Here is a 23,264-nt window from a genome sequence, read left to right as displayed (position 1 = left end):
CTTCGACGAGATTTCGCCTTGTAAACGTATGCACGTGGCTTACTTCCTTCATCCGAGCAATACAACCAGCTGACTGGGACCTCGATTTCACGATCTTAACACCGAGAAGTGAACTGTTCCTCGTTATGTAACATTCTCCATTCCTCACCTGCTCAATCCACGAATTTTCTTCAGGACTTTATTGACTGTCTCTGTCTCTGTCTCTGTCTCTCTCTCTCTCTCTCTCTCACACACACAGGCATCACAATTTATATTATTTCCTGACATTAGGCCTAACACAAATCAAAAAGCAGAATGTTTTGGTTCTTTTTCAAAGTGCGGTTTCGGCTGACACGGTTACCAACCTTCGGGTTATAAAAAAGGCCAACGACGAATACAGACTTCTGAAGCAAGACCCTGCCTTAATAGAGTCAATTATACAAAACGACTGCAATTCAACGTTTCTCTTGAGATCGTGAAGAACCTAGACTTCATTTGTCATCTTTATCCGCGGTTTCTAAATCAACCCAAGGCAACATCTTCATACCTACATTATCAGCGAAGTGTTGTAGGTGTTAAGTGGTGTTAAGCGGCCGGGCTCCTTCCATTTTACGTGATAAGAAGTGGCGCCAGGTTAACCAACTTAACAGGACGGAACCAGCAACTCCGTTCGCTTTCACTGAAACAGCCTAGTTCCTTAAGAATTTGCGATTTGACCACATGTCCTGTTCACATCATAATACAAGGGTGATGATATTATTCTGGTCAGAAGCCTACCCTGAAGATAAAGACAGTATATTTCTTTGAAATGTCGGCATCTACCGACAAGTCCACATGGCGCCAAAATCCAAACGAACATCACAATCATCACCGCCGTGAAAACTAAAAATAATGCATTATATAAGTTCTGTCCTACATTACTTGATTCCAGATGGGTAATGACTGATTTCAAAACAAAAATTACCGTTTCATGGCGATACTGGGATCATAATGCAGTATTTTCCCAGTCTTAATCCACATTTGCTGAAAGACTGAAGATTGAACACGTGACGCACACAGAATATGACTCAAGAAATAAATAATACCCTGCTATCAGATGCTACTCACAAATCACACGTAGGTGATTTAACTTCATTATGTGCCTGAACCCCAAGACAAGAAAGCGTATAAAAGGCGTGGAGATGGACTCCACGCATTCTTAAATAAATGAATTGTAAAACTGTCAATTTCACGCTCCTACCGCCGTGAAGAGAGATTCCGATATCAGAATACGTGACTGGGTTGGACTTACGACACGTCCTGGTAATGAAACATGGCGAACGCCCGCATCCGACCGGTAACGAAGCAAGGGCCTCCGACCAGTGCGACGGCAGACAATTTCTTCACTAAGCCAAGCAAATTCCGCAAGAGCTCGCTAGTTTTAATATCATATCTCCTCCTCCTTACACTTGGCGCTGAAGACCGATTTTAGCCTTGACTTCCTCTAATGTAGAGGTTATCTAAGTCCTTGTACAGGCAAGGGGTACAACTCTGGATGGAAAATGAGAACACTGCAAAGCCAGCCATAACAGAATAACAAAAAATTTCATACATCCATGTCTGAAGTGGGATACGAACCTTGATCCCGGTATTTAAAGTCCCATGTTCGCTGCCACTGGGATATTTAAGATACTCTAAAACTATCATGGAGGTCCTAATGAGGTAATTCTTTAATCTATTTTAGTCGGGGGAGTTTGGAGGTTCAGTATCACTACTACAAAAGCCCGCCACCTTGACACAAACCTCTCATCCTACAATTATTACCATTCCATATCCTCTACATTCCACGTGACGTAAATTTAATTAAACTCGTCGTCCTGATGATGGAGGCAGTAAGCATCTTTGAAACGTCGGTCAACGTCTACTAGCTACAAGACGCAGTACCCAACAAAACTATAATATTCATACTCGTCGCCATGAGAACCTGAAATCGCACTACATTTCATTGCCCTAACTAACTAACTAACTAACTAGATGGCTTACGGAACCCGAAGGTTCATCACCGAATTAACCAAAGCCCTCCACCGGACCCTGTCCTGGGCCAACAAAATCCGGTCTCCTTCAACTCCTATCTCCCATAGATCCCGCCTGAGATTATCCTCCCATCTACGTCTAGGTCTCCCCAGAGGTCTCTTCCCCTCAGGTTTCCCAACCAATACCCGGTGCACACCTCTTGTCCCATCCATGCGCGCTACATGCCCAGCCCATCTCATTCAAGTGACCTGTACAACTCATAAGTTCGTCGTTATTGTAATATGCTAAATAATATTCCATTTGTTTATACAAATAATAATAATTATAATTATTTCTGCATGACATGAATTCTTGATCAGGATTCGCCACTGGTGATAAACTACCCTTCCTTGTATTCGTTGAATACAAATCACAGTTGACGTAAGTTACAAACAAAAGTTGCAGACACTAATCAGATCAAGTCTCAGACGAGCCGTTTCTATAAAAATGGTGAAGTTTACTCTGAATCTATTAAGAAAAAGAAAAAAACTGAATGCACAGAAATATTAGCATATATTCACCCACAAATGTAAGCGAAATTAGTTCTGCAGATGGAACATGCTGGCGTGCAGACAGGTATTACTATTAATTTTAATCGTTTTGTTAATCACGGATTAAACATTTCGACAAACGAAAATATTCCTTGGATGGGGGATGGGACGGACAATCATAAGGCCCGCGATCTTCCTGGAGAAGCATCCTGGTTCCAGTCCTGACATCCCCTTCTGAAGGACTTTTCTGATTCTTTACTCATACAAGCATTTCGGCTCCCTGGATGGAATATGTAAACATCACAATCGGGGCTGTACAGGAAAGCGCATCGACAGGGATTTAAACCAGTAACCGCAGTTTGAGGAGCGCGGCCACGGGGCCCCACGTTGTCAGTGGATCGTTGCGCTGTTCTGACATTCTGCACGGTCGTTTCTGAATGTTCACCCATTAGGATAGAACGTATAGTATTTTATACGTTCAAATAAATGAAAAAAGAACACTTGTTTCATGACGTCACTACAAGGCCGTTCGCAGGAGATTCTACTGCGGAGACAAACCGGTTTGAGAACCACTCTGACGGCCAATTTAACACCAAACTGCTTCAGAGGTGGGAAGGCAATTCTAAAGATCGCTGTACCGCTGGAGGTCATACCCCGAAGCACCAGGTTCAATGTTAGGACGCTGCACACCCTGGCGTTTAACAACGATAAAGCTTCAGCAGCTTTAAACGCCATCACCTATTGTACAGGATAAATGGGCGATCTCCAAAGCCGTTCTGGTGATGAAAAAGTCTGTTGTTATCGGGAATCAGACACGAGTCGTTTATGTAGTCTAACCTTTCGACATTATCAACTTTTTCGAGCGTATTAAACTACTGGAACATCCATCTATAATAGACCTATCGTATTAATATTTGCCGTGCCGTGCTGATTAACTTTTCGAACGCAATTGCGTTCCAAACGAATCACATCTTTTCACTTTAGTTATATTATGGACATTAACAATAAATTCACTGGAAGACTACAAAAACATTTCCACGGAGGATTACGAACAAAGCTCACAGTCATTCCTGTAGGCCTGTATCACTTGTACTGTATCCATAACTTGTTCACATATCGTTATGCCCTTATCGGCTGACCTTAACACTAAGAGTTCATCGAAGGTCATCGAAAGTGACGAAACGTCTTTTGCGCAACTCTATCAAGACGTTCTATGCCAATTGGAAAAAAGAAACAGATTTTGTTTTGAAAGTCGGCAATTTATAAGTGTACTTACGAACCCGATCTGCGCCTCCCAAGATAAAACAGTAGACCAAAGTAAGTATTCCTGGTCAGATGGAACCACTTTGAACTAATCAGAGGATCGGCTACAATAATTTTAATTCCACACACACGATAATGGCTACATCGAATAGAATGTTCATTACCGTGTTCACAACATCTCGTCCTGCGTCGCGAGTCAGTAATGAAGTCAATAACCTCGCATCCTCTACTATCTTCATTGTGTAGTTTAATACTGTCCTCCCATCGAAGCCGTAATCTCCCAAATAATCTCTAATTTTTAAGTTTTCATTGCAGTTAAGTAACGTATGAGCGGAATCCAAAAAGATTATTCGAACATGTCGTTGTATGATTGGAAACACTGCTGATACGTCGTACTGTAGTTCAAGGTCACACACTGACATACTGCGAGGGTGGTACAGTTGTAGTTTATCTGTGCCCTCCGAGTGTGGCGTAAATATGGCTGCCACACCAGAAGTTCGCACCATAAGAGCAACATTAATACGCGGTCTAGCGGCAGTTTACGCAATCATTATCCTGGTTTTTCCAAGTTGCACTGCTTGAACACGTTCTGTGATGTGTTCGTTTGGGGGGGGGGGGGGGGGTTCGGCGTCCTTTCCTATTTATATCAACAGTGGTTCGAATTTTATTTAAGGTATTCTGCTGTGTGAAAGCTATAATAAATTAACATGCGATTAATAATCGTCTACAAAGCCTTCTTTAGTTTTTTTTTTCATAACACCGTAGAATGTTTCGGTCTAACACGGAAAAATCTTCGGGTAAAGTGTTTTACTGATCTCTGTGCGACTTACAATCTGATAGTGATGAAATTAGCCACGGTGGTCTAGCGGTTACAACGCTGGCCTTGTAATACTGGGATCTCGGGTTCGATTCCCGGCGGTGCCCGAATTTATAACTTGTGTTGGGCAAGGCCGTGGTCTAGGCAACACGGAGTTTTCCTCCGGGGGCTTCCCCGGTTTCTCCGTGGCATCCCATTCACACACACAGAAGAAGGCAATGGCAAACCACTTCTGGATCATCTGCCAAGAACGTATATGAACAGGTCCCAGTCCGAGAAAAGGATGGAAGGATCCTGTTCATATGGACCTGTCGTCAGACAGAACACTAAATAAATAAATAATAAATAATAGTGATGAAATTACGAAAAATATCAAAACAAATATTTTACATGCTGTACATTTCGTCCATGGTTAAAACTCAAAACTTTTAAATATATTGTTACAAAATTTTCCTCTTACGTAAGATAAAATTACATTAATGATCCCTGTATTACATGTTTATATGGCACTTAGTTACTTATCTTCCCTTTATGTTCTTCTTCGACTTACGATTCCTATAATGAAATTATGCCTTAAATATTCAAGCGCCATTTAATTCAAGTTCACGTAACACAAAGCAAGTACAAAATAACAAACTTTTCCAGGGTCTTAAGATTTTTCTGGTTACGAAATCGTAGTTCTTCATAATCAGACCTTCACTGAGCTACAAATTACAATTCCATTTGGAAATCAGAAATACCTATGGCTCAGAAAAATAGTTCGTAAATTATTCTGCGTGCTTTGCATAAGTGTTTTAAGTGAACTTAAAAAGTTGTATCAGTATCTTCGCATGGAACATCTCCGAAACTATTGAACAGATGCACATGTCGAAGGCGTGTACCAAAAGCTTAAATACGAGGTGCGATCGGAAAGTTTACAGACTGTGTCAATAGCGGGCGAACCGGATGTAGTACGAGCTTCTGCCGCTAGGGGGTGCGGCCTACATTCATAGTGAATCAGTGTGCCAGCCGGCATCATCGAATTAGCATTTGTTTCTTAGTTACGGGCGTTTTGGTAGTGCATTACACCGACCCTCCTGCGATTTCGGAATGGCGTGTGCATCAAATTTTGCCAAAGACTCGCCAAAACGGCTACGGAAACCTATGAAATGCTACAGCAAGCATTTGGGGAGTCCGCAATGGGTCGTGCACAAACTTTTGTGTGGCATTCACGTTTTAAAAATGGCCGAACCTCTGTCGATGATGACGAGCGTTCTGGACGACCATCTTCGAGCACAACGCCCGAAAATGTTACGAAGATTCGGCAGGCCATTCACGAAGATCGACGTCGTACCATCAACGACTCGTGCGACATTGTTGGGATAGGCTATGGGACCTGTCAGCTGATTCTAAAGGAAGAACTCCACATGCGACGCATCATGACAACGCGCCAGCGCACACCGCCCTCAAAGTTCGGCAGTTTTTGGCCTTAAACACCATGGCCGTCATCCCGCACCCTCCTTATTCGCCGTGTGACTTCTTCCTCTTCCCAAAGATGAAAATTCAGCTAAAGGGAAGGAGATTTGAGACGATAGAAGAGATTCAGGCAGAATCGCAGATGGTGCTTGACAGGCTGACAAAGAAAGATTTCCAGGGATGCTTCCAGGCTTGGCAGCGGCGCTGGGATCGTTGTGTTCACTCCCAGCGGAACTACTTCGAGGGTGATGGATGAATTTAATACCTGAGATAAGTGTACGGGTTTTTATAGGCGCAGTCTAGAAACTTTCCGATCGCACCTCGTACGTTTTTCGTTGTGGTAAATACCTAACGAAACGCACAGAAATTAATATCTGTGTACCATTATATAAATAATATGAGTGATCAGCTTTGGAGCTACAGATCTGTATCTGTAATAAATGGTATTCAAGGTCAATAAGATAAGAAAGTGGCAAGGAACGCGATTAAAACAAGCCCTTCGATTCTTATTATGTAACATGATTGATTTCGTGCTAGACTTTGGTTACACTGGCCCCTTATTGTTCTATAAAAATCATTCAAATGATAAGCAACTGCAAGATTGAGCGGATTTGTGGATCCCTTCCCTGACACTTCGATCTAGTTGTGTTTGATAAGGCATTTCAGATAACGGCTCCGGATAATACACTCCGACACATAGTTTGTTAAAAACCTATCACCGAACAAAATAAGCCTGTGACTGACATTACGCCTAACGCGATAGGCCAGCGCTTGTTCGTACTTCATTTGCAGTCGGTGTAGGCATAATTGGGAGTGAAGCCTATCTATCATTTGAGCCAAACAACTTAAAAGATTTAGACTTACTCATAATATCAGTCAGACTAAATTAAAACATATAAAACGATTCAATTTTGGCCCACTTTGGTCCAACAGTATTGCCAACGCATTAAAATGAAGACCTAGTGTTGACATGCATATGTCTCTGATTTGTTATGGCCCAGAGACAAGTTTATATTTTCACAATCCTTTTTTAGACACTATCATTCAAGAAACATACTATTTTTCACAATTACTAAACAATCTTGTCCAATTTTTTATACATCTAGCAATCGAAAACTTCAATTGAAGACTAAATCTGAAGTTTTCTTTCAAAAAAATACAGGCGGTTGAAATTATCACATACGTGATAAGAATTAATCTCAGGACCACATCGATAAAAATGAGCACGTGTACGGTTGTATGATGATTACTCAGCGCGGGTACATTTCCAACACACGAAGTGTATTAAATAACACTGGCCTTACTCTTTACGGCTGAAGTTTCAAGTAGAATACGTTTATCAAAAGAGAAACACTTTATAATTCTGTACTTTCCAAAACTTCTTGTGTTCTTTAAACATTCGAATACAATGATTAAATCAGTAGAGATTTACAAGTATATGTATCCCCCCCCCCCAACCAAAACAAAAAAGTTGAAGATATGGTTCCTATTATGTAATGAATCTCACCTGATTACACACGAGGTAACAGGAATGGACATAACATAATGTACTTTCGTAATTTTTATTCCCTATTAGAGGATTTTTAGAATGGTCGGCGACATTTTCATCTTCGTGCGTTTGTTTAATGAAATCGTAGATCTTGTTCTAAGTCCTTATTGAAAACAACTGCTACATTTCCATAACGTGCAAACGTTGACGTATGACAAATATAAACATCAAAACAATTTAAGAAGTTGGATTCGAGGTTTTCACGGTGGTGAGTCAGCTGATAACTGTCTTCAAAAAAGCGTTCATTTAAACATCGGACAGAAAACGCCTCCTAGCCGAGTGACAGCCCTCTTCTCCCAAGAGCCGTTATACTGAGGTAAGTTCCCCTCCGCGTTGAGAGGGGCGTAGTGTCAAGGGGATAAATTAAACTTCGGGCCACACACTTCACTTTCAACAGCACCCTGTAGTTTCTGTTCAAGTTTATAAGTCCACATTCTACGTAATCCCTCTAAACTGGATTTGCTATATTAATGATACCCAATGACAACGCTAGAAAGGGCAGTTGTATCAGCATTTAAAATCAAATAAATTTGTACTGGGGTGTTTCGTAATAATAAATGTTTATTCATTCCAAGGAATATCGGAAATACGTCTTATTTTACGAGGTTGCAAATGTAAATAGTTGGGAGACTAGGCACATTTTACAAAATATCGCCGCAAAGTTAACTTCCAAATAAGCGATCTGAATATTTGCTATGTAAGTTTCAAAATTACGGAAATTTCTGACAGGAAAAGTGTGCTAAAACCAAGAAGAAAGGATTTTCCGCGCCTTTATTGCCTAGAAATCGCCCTGAACTTACAACCTCTGCCTATCAAGTAAATATGACATATGTAGCACATCATTGCCGTGTTCCAAATGAGAATATTGCCGGTTTGAACAGAACGGTTGAAGAGTGACGTAAGTACACCAAAACATGTCCTAAAGTTACCATTGGCGAAAATGGGTACTATATGGCTGAAGAAAAACTCTTGCCAATCACAGGCCTGCGTATGTCTGCCCACTCTTAAAAACTATCAATACTAATTAAAAGATATCAATTAAACATGGTATAAACATCTTGCTATTACAAGCATCCCCTGTCATTTATTATTATTTATTTTATTTAGTGTTCTGTCTGACGACAGGTCCATATGAACAGGATCCTTCCATCCTTTTCTCGGACTGGGACCTGTTCATATACGTTCTTGGCAGATGATCCAGAAGTGGTTTGCCATTGCCTTCTTCTGTGTGTGAATGGAGTAATTGTTGGGATGCCACGGAGAAACCGGGGAAGCCCCCGGAGCAAAACTCCGTGTTGCCTAGACCACGGCCTTGCCCAACACAAGTTATAAATTCGGGCACCCGAGACCCCAGGATTACAAGGCCAGCGTTCTAACCGCTAGACTACCGTGGCTCCCTGTCATTTACAATATCAAAATGGCGATCGCGTATATTCTGAAGTGAGAGATATAATTACAACAATTAGAAAAGGACCCTGCTATGTGTGAAAACAGATTTTCAAAGACGATTATAAATTTTGCTAAGGTCACTTTTTTTATAGTGTAGGCTTCAATCAACAACTCAGCATCGCACAAAATCTACAGTCCAAGCTTACATAATGTTCTTTTTTATAACCATACCTAACGTACGAACGAAGCCAGTCACGTGTCATTAGGTATTGACATACGTCATAACCGTGCACAGACATGGATATGTAAAATGAATATATTTTTGTACATTAAAATTTACAAACATAGCGACAATACAACACGTTGAGGCAGGCATGTGTCCGGATAGTATCTGATTTTAAGAATGTTTACCTGCAGAAAACCATTCAAATAAATACATAAATGAATTATGACAATGCGTAAGTAAATATTGAAGTACCATTCTGATTGAATACGTACGCGGGTTCAGTAATGTTATTATTACTTTACAAGCATTGTAAACAGATAAAATTATTCAAAAGAAAGCAATGTCTCAGTGCTATTAACTTCTAGGGCAGCGTCCGTGAAAAACGACCTTAAATTTTCGATTCATACAGCAGGAGTTCTATCAGCAAATGTTTAAAAATGTGAACAGTTCCTCTTGAAGTTAATCTGTTCCAAATACGAGATCAGTTCAAGTTTGTTGGACCGAGGAATGACGTAGGACGAGAGACGAGATAACAGCTCACCAGACCCTGCTCTGGGAGAAGATACGTATGGTACCTGCGTGCCTCTGCGTGTGTCCCGCGATTCAACTACACACACCACCGATTAACATCAAACTGGACACCAGTTTCATTCGAAATCTCGCCACTTCCTGTCACAACCAACATAAAAAAGTCGGCCACGGCCCAGCATGTGTTTTACTCAGTGTAGGGCCTGCAGGAGTTCTCAATGGTGATAAAGTTCTATTACAGAACAACGTAAAATAAAAACTGAAATAATTTGGTGTGACTGTTATAACCGATGAATCATTCGCCTTTAGACGCTAAATATATACGCTAAACACGTTTATTAAATGCTTAGTACCAATTGCGTTTATGATTATATGATCTTGTTATTTTGAAACCTAAAATGTATTGTGGGTTAAGCCACGGTCAACGGTAGCACATCTCCAAAGTATTCGTGTCTGCACACCCGTCCGCGTGATTCTATTATAACAACGCTCCAAGCCTTTCAACTTTTCCCGTTTATCCGCATATGATTAATTCGTTAAAGTCCTGGAAGATTTTTTAATTTTTCTGATAAAATTAATATTTGGAGGGGGGTTCACAGGGCAATAACTACCCTCTCCCAAACTTTTGCAAATATTTATTTATTCATTATTTATTATTTAGTGTTCTGTCTGACGACAGGTCCATTGCTCTGCCCCAAAACAGCTCTCCAGTTTTCCCTATCCTCAGCTTCTCGTTTTAATTCCTAAAACTTCATCTTCTTTCCTTGTTTCAGATAGTCGGTTAGCTGTATCAGTCTTCTTCCCAGTCCTCACTTTCCTTCAACCTGGCCTTTTATTATTTACAAATTTAAAAATACAGTGAATGAAACAAATTATTTCTGAAGGGTTCTGACGATGGTTTAATACAATCTGGATGTTGGATTATTCGGACGTTGGCCATCGTAAGATGTTATAAAACGCACAATGTGGTTTGAGGCTGTTATAGCACTTGAAACAAACGCAGCCCACTGCTATCTGCCCGGAGAAATTTTTCGACCGGAACATTCACCCCTTTTTTTTTTGAATTTCTGAATCTTTCTTCGAATTCTGCTGTTACTTCTTGTTAATATTTCCTTCCTCATGAAGGCCATTCTCACCTTCGCATCGCCCTCTTTAAATATTTGTAAAACCTTTTTTGTCGAGTTAAATCTTCTATTTACGACGTAAATGCCTTGGCAAGTTGTCTTAATATTTGCTTCAGACGTTCTTTTCCTGACCTCTCACCGCAACCTCGATTCCCGTTTTTAATTGACTGCAGTTTATGTGTAGTTCAGAGTTTGCAAACTCGAGATAACCGTCTGGCCACAAGCCGATTTCGCAAATGTACGCAATGTCTGGATTTTTATATCTCAAATAGAATCTACAATTCCTTTTCCTCATTTTATGTTAGCGTCGTAAGATTTAATAAGAAGCTGGACATTAACCACCCGCAAATACCAAAGCCCCCTTAAAGTTCAACTAGTATCACGTCTTACACTTAATTTTCAAGGATAATCAAAACCTCGGGAAATACGCAAATCTGACAAATACCTACGTTTATTTACAGAGATACACTAATTAAATTTATAAATATTTACTAATAACAAAAGGGATTTTATAAGAATTTTAATACAGTACATACCAAATGTTTTTTAAACGGACGCAATACGTTATGTTGTCGTTAATTTCGGCAAGAATTTACGTTAGTACGTTGAATAATATATTGTATTTATTCCGTTATTTTTAAGCGTTCCAAAAGTTATTTTAAAATTAATTTCAAACTTTCGTTTAAACCAGAGAGACTCTGGTTAATTCGGGAGTCTATTGTATTTTCATTCATTTTGGCTTGAATTATGCAGTCATTACAATTTCCTCCGATCTAATAATTTTGGCCGTTCTTCGTCAAACAATGGTTTATGCTTGTTTAACTCACTTTAATTCAGACTTTAATCTATTAAGACGTGATCAATCTGACTGCGTCTCTCCCTGATAGAAGAAGTTCAATTGTCTTTTGTAAATTGTAATTGTAAAATATAAAAATGCATGTATATGTTTAATTGTTACGTTACGAACGACGAAATGTAAGTCAGTTTTGAAAACTTTCAAGTCATGAATGAACGTATTTAAACCAGTAAAAATGTATTCGTCAGGCACCTCGCCGCATATATTACTCAACGTGGAAGACGTCTTTAAATTACGTGTTAACTACATCTGCTGACATCGCCTTCGGATTCTTACGCAAGTCATTTAATACACAACATTTTAAAACTCCGGCTAATGTCGCAACAGAGAGTCATATTACATCAACCGTTCTTCTTCGACACGACGTCAAAAGGGATATTCTACTGTTACTATACTACCAAGACCGAACACCGTGCCTGCACGTCGCCATTTTATCAAAGAAAAGTGAAATGTAAGAATAACAGCAAGTTTTCCAAAGTACCTTCCGGTTCCGTAACAGCACAGAGTTTCTTGGTCATATGAACGACCGACTGATAAATAAAAACCATGAACCGTGACTTTCTTTGTGTATCATTACTGTTGCTGCCGTTGACGTCATAATTGTTTTTATTTCGTCACTGTTAACTTAACACAGGCCCACGTCATAAATATTTGTAAACTTCTAAACATTTACATCGTGCAATGCGACATTCAAAAACTATTGTTTTCCTGTGTATCTCCAGGTAAACAGGCTACGTTTATTTAACCATACACGACCTTCTCATCTCATTCGATAATAAGCCTACATAATATCGAAGCTGAAACAAATGACATTCGATTAATCGAATGACTCAGTACAAAAACAATTGCCGTGAGACACGCGCCAAAGGAAAAATAGCTGCCGTGATAGAAACGTGTCACGGTTTTTAACTTCTCCAGTCAAAAGCAACCCCCACATTCATAATTAACAATCGTAATGTTTACATCGATAACGCTGACCAATTTCATCACTTACTCGCATGTATTCGTCTGCACCAAGCACGAAACAAAACAAAAGGTGGAACATAACCAATAATGTTTACCTTCCATCCGGCGGAGCTGTTGCTGTCACCCTTATCCTTGAAGTAGGGCACGTTCTGGACCATCCATTCGTAGATCTGGGACAGAGTGAGGCGCTTTTCGGGTGCTGACTGGATGGCCTGGGTGATGAGATCGGCGTACGACAGGTTCCCCCACGCGTTGCGTCGGCTGGAGTTCTTCTTTGCAGCAGCGGGTAATTGCAGGACGCCCGGAAGAGTTCCCTCGGGTCCCATCACACCCCCGCAGGGTAACACTACCCCACCAGGGCATTTAATACCCGGTTCTTCCTTGATATCCACGAAATTGTCCGGTCGCGGTAAAGGCCACGTGTTCGATCGGGCTCGTTGCTGAGGCTCGAAGCCGGCGTCCAATTCCGAAAGCGGAGGTTCCATCATGATTACTTGAAGGAGTGTAAACTAAACTCCGAAACAACTGTCAACAAATTCAACGCAACACGAGACAAACACGCCTCCTTTCACAGGTGTTACACACATAACCAAGTTCACCTCACTTTACCACTGAGCTCGTTCGGTCTAAATCATGTGATTTGATGACGTAACAGCGGTAAGATAAAACCGTATCGAGAGACTAATCCACAGTCGTTCGTTGTAATCGCAGGCTCTTAGTGGAAGATCCTGTTATGAGACACACAACACATCGCGAAATGTTACGACGCAGTTAGCTGTATCGCGGCACCACAGAATACGTCAACTTCATTGGGACTCCAAGCACCGTCTGACTGGCTGCTGCCTCGTAGTAACACGCAGTTAGCGCGGCGCGCGGAGGGGAGGAGTAGCTGGCCCCAGTGACGTCACTGCGTGAGTGTCCAGTGCACATGGTTCCAGAATTCCTGCGCAACATTTCATTAATAGATGGTATGCACATTATAAACTGTAAAATGGGGTGTGAGAATGTGGACTTTGAATCTGTGGCTCAGAACAGGAACTCGTGAAGTCCTGTAATGAACCTTCAGGTTCTTTGAAAGGCGGGAAATTTACGGAGTTGGTTATTTAGTGGTGGACCGATATCTCTCCCACGGTGCTCTGTCCATTATGTTCCGTTCGTGCACTGATGTCTCAAATTACTATCTCTTCGTGAGGAATTCCAGGGAGATGGTAGTGGCAAAGGGGTGACCAAACCGGCGAAGGCGTGGCAAAGGAATAATGACAATACGAATTGTTGTGCAAATGCAGTATTTGCAGGAAAAAATCCTCGGGGTCACAATTAAAATTAAGATAGTTGTAGCATGTCCCTTTGAAAAAAAAAGTCGAATAATTATTACGACTTCGGGGATACATGACTAAGTTATCGTAACAGTGAATATCTTGTGTGTAATTCTAAGAAGGGTTTGTTAATTACGACATCTCTGCAACTTTACAGTTTATGAGCTTCGATGAAGTTTGTCCCACTATACGCCATGTAGGCGTTTGGGGGGAGTGGAGGTATAGCTCCTTTCTTCCTTGACCTCGGCACTAGATGGGGGTGAGTGGTCAGCATCACGCCCGGGCCGGCTTTACCCCCGGGAAAGGACCCCGGTACCCATTGTAGAGGAGGCTGGGTGGGCCCCAGAGGCTAGAGGAAAAATCCTCTGCCCCCGTCGGGGATCAAACCTCGGCCGTCCAACCCGTAGCCAGTCACTATACTGACTGAGCTATCCCGGCTCATATTATGAGCTTCGATACAAATAAATAACTGAAATGGTAATTTAATAAAAAGCGTATTTAAAAGGTGTACTAAATATGTTTTCTGTTTGGACAAATTACTGCAGTTCTCAGATCACTGTTGTCGTAATTTGTATTATCATAATCCTTTCGTATCCGAGACATAAAAATATACGCAGGAGCGTCTTAGAAGTCAGGAACAAGCTCGGCTCTCCTTCAACGTGGTCAGAGGAGATTTGTTCCCTCAGAACTCCAGCACCTGCTAACACTAGCCAACTTTCAACCGCCACAACCATGATCTCACGGGAAATTGCATTCGTCATAGCTCAATAAAATGACCGCCCACGGGATGAAAAAAGTTCAGTATTTGGAGCGGGGGTTTAAGGGTTCAGATTACCCCTAAAATATTTGGGATAACAAGAAAGTGTATTTTTTTAAAAATCTTACAAAAGTACTGGCATTTATAAAGCCCATGAATACCAATGTTAACAGACTTTCCAAATAATACTGCATCCTCTAATTAAATGTACTGGGAGTAACAGATTTCAGTCCCTGACAGGGGTATTTGGGGAACCTTTTGCCTCGTTCAGACCGGCTCCAAAACCCAGCTAACATCCACAGCAGGGGCGAAACGCTCATGTTACGGTGCGTAATCCCGGCTAACATATTTAAAAATAAAAAATAAAAATTACGTTGTCTTACTTTCGTGGTTTAATGGTACTCCTTACACTGCAACACAGCAGAACCGATCAGATAAAACGCATCGTTAACCTGCTATAGCCAGCCAGGCGCTGTTATCCAGCTAATTGTGGCTTATGCTTAAACGCACACAAAAGTAAGACGGAAAACTTTTAATTTCAGTTTTCCAGTGTTAGCCAGACTAACACGGTCGACACACGTCCACGTGATAATATGGTAATATGATAAAACAGAAGGAAATGTGACTAGTCACGTGGACTCTATAGTGTCCCAAGACTGAGCATGGGTGAAAGTCCAACATGACGCCCCCCATACACCTTCATTCGTTTCAGGAATAATTTAATCTTTACCTTAGATTCAACCAGATTTCCATTCCAATTTGTAGTAAATACCCGTTTGTCATTTATTTCTGTGAGTTGTTGAATTACATAAAAAAACACTTCCCGACACCCCACATACGTATTTAAACTGTTAGAATTGGAATGCAAATATTAAATTTTGCTCAATAGATAAATTAATTTTATTTATTTATTTAGTGTTCTGTCTGACGACAGGTCCATATTAACAGGATCCTTCCATCCTTTTCTCGGACTGGGACCTGTTCATATAAGTTCTTGGCAGATGATCCAGAAGTGGTTTGCCATTGCCTTCTTCTGTGTGTGAATGGAGTAATTGTTGCGATGCCACGGAGAAACCGGGGAAGCCCCCGGAGGAAAACTCCGTGTTGCCTAGAACCACGGCCTTGCCCAACACAAGTTATAAATTCGGGAACCGCCGGGAATCGAACCCGAGACCCCAGGATTACAAGGCCAGTGTTCTAACCGCTAGACCACCGTGGCTACTAGATAAATTAATACCGTAAATAAATCGTATTATTACAACTAAGACATAATTATGTGCAGAGCCTTTTCTCCTTGTATTTACCGTTAACATTTTAACCTGAGGGAGACTAATAATCATTATTATACAACACTTATTACAATAAGGTGTATCTGTAATATAAATTTAATAATTAATGAAAATCAACCTATATGGATATGTCTATCCATCTATCAGATCTGTGAGCCTCTTTGTCAACGCGTGACTCTTCAAATTCATGCGTACACCTGCCTAAGAAATTTTTGTTGCAAAGTGATCCAAAATTTTCATAAATTTTAATGGAACATTCTTTTGAAACTTTGGATTCAAACTGTACAATTCATAACGATGATGACTTTCTTATGTCACAAGCAAAACCAACACAGGCCTGAACACGTTCATAAAAGTGATTTCATATTCTCTCACTGCACTGCCTCTAGACTATATCTTCATATAAGAGGTCCTCTTCGGATTTTTTATATACAACTGATCATTCTAAGTTTAAGAAGCTATACCGGGCGTTACCCAAGCTCTTATAAACAAGTCGTGGTTTAGTTTCTTAGGATTATTATGGAGTCACTTCAAGCGACGTAACAAAGACGCATTTAGATTAACACAGATATTGGGTCTTGTGTGTGATTCCTGTTAAGCCACCCTGGAGATAAACCTCTGAGCACCTGGACAATCTGAGTACAGAAGGTGGATCGATTATACAATATTTCATGATTTAGAATACTTATATTATAATATTCTTTTATTTATTGTCCAAGTCACTGCGTCTTGAGTTGTCAACGATATAACACCGGTCACATCTAAAAAATGAGTCAATGTTATTTCTTTTCTTTTTTTCAATTTGCATTTCTATAAGACTACCACGAGTCACATTCAAGGGTTGTGTGATTACTGTGGTCCACAACAGCGTACATTTCCTTTGTGAAACTGGGCCCTCAACACCTGACGTAATGGCTGATATGATTATCTAACAGGAAAAAGAAACACGAATCCCGTGTGTCCAATGTTCTACTCGTTGGCCTTGATAACGTAGCTAAGCTTCTTCACTGATTTCAGTTTGCCTACACGACAATGAAAATTTGCTACCATAAAACAGGGTATTTCTTCGTCAGGTGAACAAGCCGATACTCCACATAAATACCTAAATAAAGCAACGAAATCGCGGACAGCCAAGGCGCGTATAATAATAGTCATCTATTTTGAAACAATAGCATGTAAAAATGGAATAAACTGGCCTAGGATAGTGTTTACTGGCGGGATGGGTAATGAACCTCGGGTTTCCACGATGGGCAGGGAATTATTTGACTACAGTAGACGCAAAATAAATTCTAGCTACGTCACAGGAAGATGAAAAAAGTCTGCATGAACAAGTGTAGTGCAATTGCAAACATTATTTCCTTTTAATTCTTTGACAGTGGGTGGGATTTTTGATACATTGTATTTTACACAACTGCTTTTTGTGGACAGAAAGAATTATAAAACTCCATCAATGCACACACTCCAAAACCCACACACCCTACTTCTACAGCCTAAACGTAATAATTTGACATCTGATAGTACAAGGTACAAGGAAGGATAGTGTTATCTCACCTTGCGTGTTATCGATTCGCGGTCTTATCCGCCATTCCATGTGTGTATTTGTAACGGTCAACGAAGTTCCGAGTTTTTTTTCCGTCCACTGTACATGAAATTAAGTACTGTCGGTTTTTGAAATACATTTTTATACGTGTTATGACCTATATAATTTCATATAAAATCCATCTAAATAAAATAAGATGGTTTGTTAGTAACTGTAGCAACGAACTATGTTTATATAGCCCAAGTCTGATTTTAATTCTTACTCTAGAAAATTCTTAAGTATTTTAAAATGTGGACTTTGGCAGATACGTCGACCGCTACCGAGCGAATATCAGCTTCTCAACAAGTTCTCTGCTCAGGGGCTGGGGGTATATCAGTTACGTAGTTAAAAGTAAGGTCGGCCGTTCATGGTTTCAGTATCTTATCCGCGACCACGGTAAAAAGTGCATAGCAGGCCCACAGTTTCACTGATTACACCCCACAATTGTGTCACAAATTGAGGTCTCTCGTTGTGTATCACTTAGAGAATCTACGGGCATTTTATGTTTCCCGCTTTACGCGTTTTCGATGTACGTGGCGATTAGCAGGAACGCAACCCCTGCGAGTAACATGACTCACGTATATCCACTTCATTAATATCATTCCATCTACGCCTTGGTCTCGCAAGCGGTAATTATTCTTCGTTTTCTGACTAAAATGCTGTATGATCAGGAGACGGTCTCCGAAACGTTGAAAATTCATATTGTACTTGGACGACTGAAGAAGAATTCATTAGAACTAATGGAGCTCATTATTATGCAATTTTCTCCACAGTTCTGAAACTTCCACTCCACATGTATTGTTATAAAGTTCTGTTCTCCAACATCCAAATTCCATTTAATTTTTTATGATGTGTGATCAAGTCTCACATACACATAAAACAAGTTATATTTTAATATCTACAGTTCTTGATAGCACACGAAAAGTTAACAGAATCTTAACCGAAGCTATCAACTAATTTAATACGATCGTAAAACTCTTTCGTGATTCTTAATCTGACTTTACTCACAGCTACAGAAATTCACCATTATGCAACGAATACCTCCATATCAACACTAGATGTACAATTAATATCCACATTAAGTCACACAGTTAGCCGTTTGTATTTAATTCGATGCTGTCAGCTTATATACGCAGTCAACTCTCCGTGGGTGACAAATACCACAGGGCTGTGTAGGACTACACGTTCTTTTAATGGAATTTCTTTAAGTTTAAAACAAATGGAACAATATGCACGAAATTTCTAACATTTAGGAGGTGCGATCGGAAGGTTTCCAGAATGCGCGTATAAAAACCCGTACACTTATCTCAGGTATTAAATTCATCCATCACCCTCGAAGTAGTTCCCCTGGGAGTGAACACAACGATCCCAGCGCCGCTGCCAAGCCTGGAAGCATCCCTGGAAATCTTTCTTTGTCAGCCTGTCAAGCACCATCTGCGATTCTGCCTGAATCTCTTGCCAAAGACTTGCCAAAACGGCTACGGAAACCTATGAAATGCTAAAGCAAGCATTTGGGGAGTCCGCAATGGGTCGTGCACAAACTTTTGTGTGGCATTCACGTTTTAAAAATGGCCGAACCTCTGTCGATGATGACGAGCGTTCTGGACGACCATCTTCGAGCACAACGCCCGAAAATGTTACGAAGATTCGGCAGGCCATTCACGAAGATCGACGTCGTACCATCAACGACTTGTGCGACATTGTTGGGATAGGCTATGAGACCTGTCAGCTGATTCTAAAGGAAGAACTCCACATGCAACGCATCCTGTCTGAGGACCAGAAGCAGAATCGACTTCTCGTTTGTCAGGAGCTCAAGGATCTTGCAAGAACCGACCCCAACTTCCTTTCTAAGCTCCGTGTGACTTCTTCCTCTTCCCAAAGATGAAAATTCAGCTAAAGGGAAGGAGATTTGAGACGATAGAAGATATTCAGGCAGAATCGCAGATGGTGCTTGACAGGCTGACAAAGAAAGATTTCCAGGGATGCTTCCAGGCGCTGGGATCGTTGTGTTCACTCCCAGGGGAACTACTTCGAGGGTGATGGATGAATTTAATACCTGAGATAAGTGTACGGGGTTTTATAGGCGCAGTCTTGAAACTTTCCGATCGCACCTCGTAATACATGAATCGTGCACTGAGAGCTTCATAATTCATACTCTTCAAAGATCATAATTGGGGTTGGGAAATCAAGAAGGATGATCCTGGCAGGCATGGAAAGATAAGAATTGTGTAGAACAATTTAATCGGAAGATCTGAATGGAAGGCGCCACTTGTGAGACCTGGGCCTAGGTAGGAGACTCGAATTAGCATTGATCTAGATTAAACTGGCTCAGGTTGGGACGGGCTCTTGCGAACACTGTAATGACTATTCGGGTTCCATAAAATACTACAACTGTCTTGACCAGCTGAGTGGCTATCAGCTTATCAACAAGGACTATGATTCATGATGATCGTTATTAGCTGGTTTAAAAATCATCGCCAACGAATCTATGAGGACGTTCGGAAGTTCGCACGTTCATTTCGGCATTATCGATGGTAAGGAATTAAGACGCACTGCGATAAAGTAATTTCCAACAGAACGATGCTCATATTAAATTTAATAAAAATCCGTTCACTACATGCGTAGAATAAACACACACGCGGACAAGGGCCAACGCATTTTTAATAATAACAATAATAATATGGTCACAGGCTGTAGTTCAGTGCTGAATTCTAGTTGGGGGCTTTGTGAATATTTGTTTCATTCTACAACCTTCGGAACGATTCTAGAATCCACCCGGCTTGCTAGCTGATGGGTACCGACAGATCTATCTTATTAGAAGACAAGACTTCAAAAGCACGAAGCTCACTACGTCCCATGGCCGGGTACTTTGTCATGGGTGTTCATATAAGATTTTATGAAGTTAAGTCAGGGAGAAGGGGGGATGTATCAACCAGATAACCACACGGGACTGTAATCTGCCTTGCACTTGAAGGCACCTGGTTACAAACCTGAAAGTGATCGGCTACTCGGTGGCTCTTCTTGAGATTTCAACAAATTTATCATTATTATCTTAAACTTTAAGACCACTTAATGTCACTTAGGAGAGCCACGGTGGTCTAGCGGTTAGAACGCTGACCTTGTAATCCTGGGGTCTCGGGTTCGATTTCCGGCGGTGCCCGAATTTATAACTTGTGTTGGGCAAGGCCGTGGTCTAGGCAACACGGAGTTTTCCTCCGGGGGCTTCCCCGGTTTCTCCGTGGCATCCCAACAATTACTCCATTCACACACAGAAGAAGGCAATGGCAAACCACTTCTGGATCATCTGCCAAGAACGTATATGAACAGGTCCCAGTCCGAGAAAAGGATGGAAGGATCCTGTTCATATGGACCTGTCGTCAGACAGAACACTAAATAATAATAATAATAATAATAATAATAATAATGCACGTACTTTCTTAATTTACATTGAATCTTTCATGTACAATACTAGCAAGGGATCGGACTAAATCTGTACAGCGTCTCTTTCTTTTGAATTTCCCGCTATTGTAACGTACTTCCGTGTCATATAAACGGAGAACGCCTGCAGCAGCTCATAATACTTCCCGTTAAGCTCAGTAAAAGGGGAATGTTGCATGCAAGCACACGAGAGAGTTTCACCGACTAAAAGTAAAAATATTAGGTAATGTTTATAATTAAGACTTCACTATTTTCATTTCGAGGCCAGCAAAGTACAGGATCGAAAGTGAAGCCCCTACTTAACCAAGGACACGAGGGCACGTAACTTTTATTCAGGGTGACCACAACACATGACTGAAATGATGGTTAGCAAAAGAAAACCTAGGAACTCGAAGAAGGACCTGCTCGAGTGTCAATTTGTCCACCACAAACCTCACTTGAAGTCTCCTGGGACTTAGTTGTGACAAGACAGCATCCACCTCAATGAATTGTGGTTCCAGCCACAATTAATCGACCAGACAGAAAAAAAACTAGAATTAAGTTAATATAAAGCTTTCAGTCACAAAGTACCAAGGCAGACTTTCTCCTGTGTTATACACCATTCATTGAAGGCATATTAATCCTTTAAAGCCAAATGGTAAGTATATGTACCACTTACTTTAATAACCAATAACTCTAATGTATTTTGCACACGGAGTGTCTTATAAATAACCATAGATTATTTCGCTAAACAACATCAAATAAATTATCATTGCAAAGGAGGACTGTTAAGTTTTCTTTGTGGTAGGAACTGGATCTTTAAAATGTTATTTAGACGAACTTTGACTTCGAAGCGTTAATCCCTTGATTCGACCATTTTTCGCGCTGTGCATCGAAGGCCACAATACGACAATGGTATGGTTTATATTTATTTATTTATTTAGTGTTCTGTCTGACGACAGGTCCATATGAACAGGATCCTTCCATCCTTTTCTCGGACTGGGACCTGTTCATATACGTTCTTGGCAGATGATCCAGAAGTGGTTTGCCATTGCCTTCTTCTGTGTGTGAATGGAGTAATTGTTGGGATGCCACGGAGAAACCGGGGAAGCCCCCGGAGGAAAACTCCGTGATACCTGGACCACGGCCTTGCCCAACACAAGTTATAAATTCGGGCACCGCCGGGAATCGAACCCGAGACCCCAAATGGTATGGTAGCATGTATGAATTTGACAGCCGTGCTCTAAACCGGAGTAAAACTGGGACAATGAACAAATCTCAAACACTGTCTCTACTTTGTTAGATTTCCTTATGAACGTTGTGGTTTCTTTACACAAATACCAATAATCATAATTAATATTTTCCGCTACTATTGACTGGCTTACAAGAGAAGTAATTTACGCTTGGAAAATCGAAGACAGAGAATTTGATATGCTGATAAATTTGACACAGCCAAATCATTCGAAATACGAAACCTTGATCTATAAAGGAATTGGGAGATTAAAGCGAAGAAGGAGGAAAGAGACGCGAGTGAAATCAAGTGTTGAATTTCACACCATGTTTCAGCTCAGTCACAGGGGCCATTAACTGACCTGCAAACGTTCGTTTATAGACAGAACAGAAATTATCGACAATCGCGTAAATTTACCCGAAGCGCAAATTGCTTCAAGTAAATTAATCCACTAGACACTATCGCTGCCCCCTTCTTGACACACTCTTAAATCTCTAGCGCTACGCATCTGTGTAAATGCACTGAGGAAAAGAAAGAATGAACACTGTCAGACCGAGAGGAATTAAATGGGTCTACATTTTCAGTAACATAGAACTCTGATACTGAATCACATCCGAATTTTCTAGACGCTATCCTTATTCTCACTCACTAAGTGGAGTTCCCGTCAATTGGTATTAAGATTCTTATTATACAGATAGTCCGTTTCAGAGACAAGAAAAACATGTTCCGAACACTGTGTTCTCAGGTAGCTAGTACGAACAATTTTTAATGAGCAAATATCTTTTCAGTCAAACTTCCGAGTTTATTTCTATTTGCCGAAAAGTGTGCGTGGGTAGTCTAACGTTATATTAATTTCTTTCATGTTAAATGGGTTCCTTGTCAACGTTGCAAGCCACATTCTCGGGATGTGGACTGTGGAGAAACGGCCTCCAGATACTAAGAATGTCTGCGAATATCCTGACCAAGTAATCGCGGACAGC

At 40.8% G+C, this 23,264-nt stretch overlaps 1 protein-coding gene across 1 annotated transcript in view; it reads right to left on the bottom strand.

The window, feature by feature from the left end:
* Positions 1-23,264, bottom strand: part of foxo (forkhead box, sub-group O) — a 294,124-nt gene that overhangs the window by 265,198 nt on the left and 5,662 nt on the right. The window contains exon 2 of the mRNA XM_087343679.1: positions 12,791-13,638. Within this exon, the coding sequence (XP_087199805.1) occupies positions 12,791-13,183 (393 nt within the window). The 5' untranslated portion in view covers positions 13,184-13,638. The remainder of the gene's footprint in view (positions 1-12,790; positions 13,639-23,264) is intronic.

This window comes from Zootermopsis nevadensis, unplaced genomic scaffold (assembly GCF_977971745.1).
Source record: "Zootermopsis nevadensis isolate Lab colony 2312 unplaced genomic scaffold, Znev_1.0 Znev_ptg000006l, whole genome shotgun sequence".
NCBI lineage: Eukaryota > Metazoa > Arthropoda > Insecta > Blattodea > Termopsidae > Zootermopsis > Zootermopsis nevadensis.
Note: the sequence above shows the minus strand (reverse complement) of the source record. Positions and strands in the feature narration are given on the sequence as shown.